Consider the following 5424-nt stretch of genomic DNA (forward strand, 5'->3'; position numbering starts at 1 on the left):
AAAAAAAAAAAAAAAAAAAAGCAGCATAGATTGGAAGAATAATGATAAGGAACCCAAACTGAGAATGAGTGAAATTAGTAAAAAATGAAAATGATGAAAAACCCAGATTCCCTTTTATTTTTTCTTTTAAAAAAGAGATGTTTGGGGAAGATTGATGAAAGGGACCAGATAGATATTAATTTCAGTAAATATCTGGCTGCTAAATTATAGGTTTGTTCCTGTTTTCTCTCTCAATCAGTTAATGGATTAAAGCTCAAGGGGCTGTCTGACCTGCCTTCTGGAGTACAGTGGCACAATCTGGGCTCACTGCAACTTCTGTCTCCTGGGTTCAAGTGATTCTTGTGCCTCAGCCTTCCAAGTAGCTGGGACTATAGGCATGTGCTACCCTGCCTGGCTAATATTTGTATTTTTAGTAAAGATAGGGTCTCGCCATGTTGGCCAGGCTGGTCCTATACTCGTGGCCTCAAGTGATCTGCCCACCTCGGCCTCCCAAAGTGCTGAGATTACAGGTGTGAGCCACTGTGCCTGGCCCCTTGCTGGCCTCTGTTAACACCACTCTCCTATTTGGTCATTGCTCACCACCCACCCTGGCCATCTCTCTGTTTCTCTAATGTGTCAAGTCCCTTCCCACCCCCACCCCCACTCGTACATCCTCCCTCTTCACTGAGGACTCTTATATACCTTTTATATCCTAACTCAGATGTCCCTTCCTGAAGGAAACCTTAGATAAGATACTCACCTGTTCACCACCTTCACCAAGTCCAGTTAATGATAGGTTGTCATCCACCAAAGTCTTAGGTGGGTTCTTTTAAAAACATATTTAGGCTCTGCCCACACAGTAGTCATTCTTTATTCCTTTACTTTCTTAATAAACTTGCTTTGACTTAAAAAAAAAATATTTAGGACCAGGTGTCGTGGCTCACGCCTATAATCCCAGCACTTTGGGAGGATGAGGCGGACAGATCACAAGGTCAGGAGATCAAGACCATCCTGGCTTAACACGGTGAGACTCCGTCTCTACTAAAAATACAAAAAAGAAAAAAAGTAGTTGGGCGTGTTGGCGGGCACCTGTAGTCCCATCTACTCGGGAGGCCGAGGCAGGAGACTGGCGTGAACCCGGGAGGCGGGGCTTGCAGTGAGCCGAGATCGCTCCCCTGCACTCCAGCCTGGGTGACAGTGCAAGACTTCATCTCAAAAAAAAAAATTTTAGGCAGTAATCTCTAAGCATAAGGTAAGCATAGAAATTTAGATATTTCTTTAATAACAGACTCACAAAAGCAATTCACTGGCCAGGCATGGTGTCTCACTCCTGTAATCCCAGCACTTTGGGAGGCCAAGGTGGATGGATCATGAGGTCAGGAGATTGGGACCATTCTGGCCAACATGGTGAAACCCCATCTTTACTAAAAATACAAAAATTAACCGGGCGTGGCAGTGCATGCCTGTAATCCCAGTACTTGGGAGGCTGAGGCAGGAGAATCGCTTGAACCCGGGAGGTGGAGGTTGCAGTGAGCCGAGATCGTGCCATTGAACTCCAGCCTGGTAACAGAGTGAGACTCTGTCTCAAAAACAAACAACAACAAAAAAACAATTCACTGCCCAGGCTTCTTGACTCTGTTCGTGGACAAATCATTCTTGTCCCATTTCTTCCCTTCAGGTAGGAAGCAACATATGAACTAAAGACATTTTTTAGTTAAAAAATATTTCCAATAATGACATGAAAGAAAATTTTAGGAAAACAGTATTTCTCCTATTGCTGTAAAAACTTTGTGGTGTATAATTCATGTTTCTAGTTTTTAACTAAGTGTCATTTTAAATTTGTAGTCTTCAGACAGCTTTACGTCCAACAATGGACCATTTCAGTATTACTTGGGTGGTCATTCCACTCAACCTGTGGAAAATTCTGGATTTCATGAAGATGTTCAAGTACCTCCTGGAAATGGCAACATTGGGAATATGCAGGTGGTTGCAGTTGAAGGAAAAGGTGAAGTCAAGCATGGAGGAGAAGATGGCAGGAATAACAGTGGGGCGCCACACCGGGAGAAGCGAGGTGGAGAAAGTGACGAATTCTCTAATGTCAGAAGAGGAAGAGGTGTGGATTACCTTTTTTCTTCCCTCACTATCTTTACTGATTTTCTTATTTATTTTTGAGATGGAATCTCGTGCTCTGTCACCAAGGCTGGAGTGCAGTGGCGCAATCTTGGCTCACTGCAATCTCTGCCTCCCGGGTTCAAGTGATTCTTCTGCCTCAGCCTCCCGAGTAGCTGGGATTATAGGCACCCACCACCACGCCTGGCTAATTTTTGTATTTTTAGTAGAGATGGGGTTTCACCATGTTGGCCAGGCTGGTCTCGAACTGATCTCAGGTGATCCATCCACCTTGGCCACCCAAAGTGCTGGGATTACTGGCGTGAGCTGTGCCCGGCCACCTGACTAATTGAAAAAGTTTTTTTTGTAGCGATGAGCATCTCACTATGTTGCCCAGACTGATCTCAAAATTTACCTCCTTGATAGATTTTTCAAGATAGAAGTCTTGAAAACAGCATCAGGCATGCCCATTTTGGGGTTTAACTTGGCAAATAGCTGTAATTCGGTTTCCCTTTTAATCCCCGACAATGCTTGATGCAGGTTCAGCTATGGGAATTCTGCTGCAGTGGAGGTCCAGGATGCTAAAGGGCAATGAGCTAGACAATTTCCTGTTTATTATTCAAAACAAAACTTGCCCATTATATTAGCAAATGTAAAATTTTGTAATATTCCATTCCTGCAAGGGTAGGGTAACGCAATAGTACCTTTTATAGTCTGCAATGTAACACTGTTTCAGCCTTCTGAAAAATAGCTTGGGAACCTTGACCCAGTTGTTATCCTTTAATCCAGTAATGATTCTTTTTGGAATCTGTCCTAAAGAGATCAGGGGAAATTTGGACGAGGATTTACATACAAAACCATTCATTGCAATTTTATTTGTAACAGAAAAAATTTGAACTCATCCTACCTATCCAAAAGTGGAGAATGGTTGAGTGAATTATTTCATAACCTAACTAGGGAATTTATGTAACCATTTAAGTGTTTTTGGAATAAAATTTAATGATGCAGATAAGTGTTCATAATATGATTTTAAAACTAGGACATAAAAATCAATGTATAAGGGGATAGTGCCAATTTTGCAAATATATGCCCAGAGAAAAGAATGGATGGCTATATAACAAAATCTTAATAGTAGTGAGATTTCTATAAGGAACACACAATTTAGAATAAGAAGAACACATTTAAAATCCTTTGGATGTCTGGGCATGGTGGCTCACTTCTGTAATCCCAGCACTTTGGGAGGCCGAGGCAGGCAGATCACTTGAGGTTAGGAGTTCGAGACCAGCCTGGCCAACAAAGTGAAACTCCATCTCTACTAAAAATACAAAAATTAACCAGGCATAGGTGGCATGCACCTGTAATTCCAGTTGCTTGGGAGGCTGAGGCAGGAGAATCGGCTGAACCTGGGAGGCGGAGGTTGCAGTGAGCCATTGCACTCCAGCCTGGGCAACAGGGTGAGACTCTGTCTCAAAAACAAGCAGATACCTTTGGAGATTTATGATGTAATGAAACAAAAAAAAAAAGACCAAAAAGGCAAAAGTAGCTCTTTATTGTAACTTTTAATACTCGAAAGAAGTAGTCTTCAGGGCCAGGAGTGGTGGCTCATGCCTATAATCCCAGCAGTTTGGGAGGCTGGAGCAGGTGGATTGCTTGAACCCAAGCGTTCGAGACCAATCTGGGTAACATGGGGAGACCTCATCTCTATTTAAAAAAAAAAAAAGTCTTTGAATTTTTTCAGTCTGGTTACCTTATTAGTAAAGAATGTTTGAGCATGCACTCCAAATGTGTGTATTATTTCTGAATTATTTGCATAATGTATTAGTATATTGTGTATATTATAGAACCTTAGCAAAAAATTTTAGAATATATCAATATGAATAGAAGTTTACAAATCAATTCCTTTGATCTCAGCAGTTTATTTTATGTACTTCCCGATTGCTTCTACTTCACTTTGGAAGTTTTTTTTTTTATTTTTTTGAGATGGAATATCACTCTGTCGCCCAGACTGGAGTGCAGTGGCGTGATCTCGGCTCACTGCAACCACCGCCTCCAGGATTTGAATGATTCTCCTGCCTCAGCCTCCCAAGTACCTGGGATTACAGTCGCATGCCACCACACCTGGCTAATTTTTATATTTTTGGTAGAGACAGGGTTTCACCATGTTGGCCAGGCTGGTCTTGAACTCCTGACCTCAGGTGATCCACCCGCCTTGGCCTCCCAAAGTGCTGGGATTACAGGTGTGAGCCACTGCTCCCGGCCACACTTTGGAGATTTAGATCTAAAAGAAATTACAGGAAAATGAATAAAACACAGTTTCTACTTGTATAAGAATTAAAACAAGCTTATTTTTGCCTCTTAAAATAGGACATAGGATGCAACACCTGAGCGAAGGAACCAAGGGCCGGCAGGTGGGAAGTGGAGGTGATGGGGAGCGCTGGGGCTCTGACAGAGGGTCCCGAGGCAGCCTCAATGAGCAGATCGCCCTCGTGCTGATGAGACTGCAGGAGGACATGCAGAATGTCCTTCAGAGACTGCAGAAACTGGAAATGCTGACTGCTTTGCAGGTAAACTTCCAAATGTGTCATACCTTCTTCTGCTTATTGATTCTGGAAAGCAATGTGAAATCTCTGTTGATCATATTTACATAAATTAATGTATTTTACTGATTTTTTTAGAAAATAGAAAGAACTTAGTTTTGAAAATATTGTTTAAGAAAAGACTGACCGGCTGGGCGCGGTGGCTCAAGCCTGTAATCCCAGCACTTTGGGAGGCCGAGACGGGCGGATCACGAGGTCAGGAGATCGAGACCATCCTGGCTAACACGGTGAAACCCCGCCTCTACTAAAAAATACAAAAAACTAGCCGAGCGAGGTGGCGGGCACCTGTAGTCCCAGCTACTCGGAGGCTGAGGCAGGAGAATGGCATAAACCCGGGAGGCGGAGCTTGCAGTGAGCTGAGAACCGGCCACTGCACTCCAGCCCGGGTGACAGAGTGAGACTCCGTCTCAAAAAAAAAAAAGAAAAGACTGACCAAGAAACTAATTACTGCTTAAAATAATAGAAAAATGGCTGGGCATGGTGGCTGACACTTGTAATCCCAACACTTTGGGAGGATCACCTGAGTTCAGGAGTTTGAGACCAGACTGGCCAACATGGTGAAATTCTGTCTCTACTAAAAATACAAAAGTTAGCCAGGTATGGTGTTGCATGCCTGTGATCCCAGGTACTTAGGAGGCTGAGGCAGGAGCATGCCGTGAACCCGGGAAGCAGAGGTTGCGTGAGCCGAGATCGCACCACTGTATTCCAGCCTGGGTGAGAGAGTGAGACTCTGTCTCAA

The 5424-nt window shown here is 43.4% G+C and overlaps 1 protein-coding gene across 13 annotated transcripts in view; it reads left to right on the forward strand.

The window, feature by feature from the left end:
• Positions 1-5424, forward strand: part of ACBD5 (acyl-CoA binding domain containing 5) — a 50764-nt gene that overhangs the window by 31412 nt on the left and 13928 nt on the right. For all 13 annotated transcript variants that reach the window (XM_017853015.1, XM_017853017.1, XM_017853018.1 and 10 more), the window contains 2 exons: positions 1825-2092; positions 4453-4652. In XM_017853015.1, the coding sequence (XP_017708504.1) occupies positions 1825-2092; positions 4453-4652 (468 nt within the window). The remainder of the gene's footprint in view (positions 1-1824; positions 2093-4452; positions 4653-5424) is intronic.

This window comes from Rhinopithecus bieti, unplaced genomic scaffold (assembly GCF_001698545.2).
Source record: "Rhinopithecus bieti isolate Rb0 unplaced genomic scaffold, ASM169854v2 scaffold_35615, whole genome shotgun sequence".
Taxonomy (NCBI): domain Eukaryota; kingdom Metazoa; phylum Chordata; class Mammalia; order Primates; family Cercopithecidae; genus Rhinopithecus; species Rhinopithecus bieti.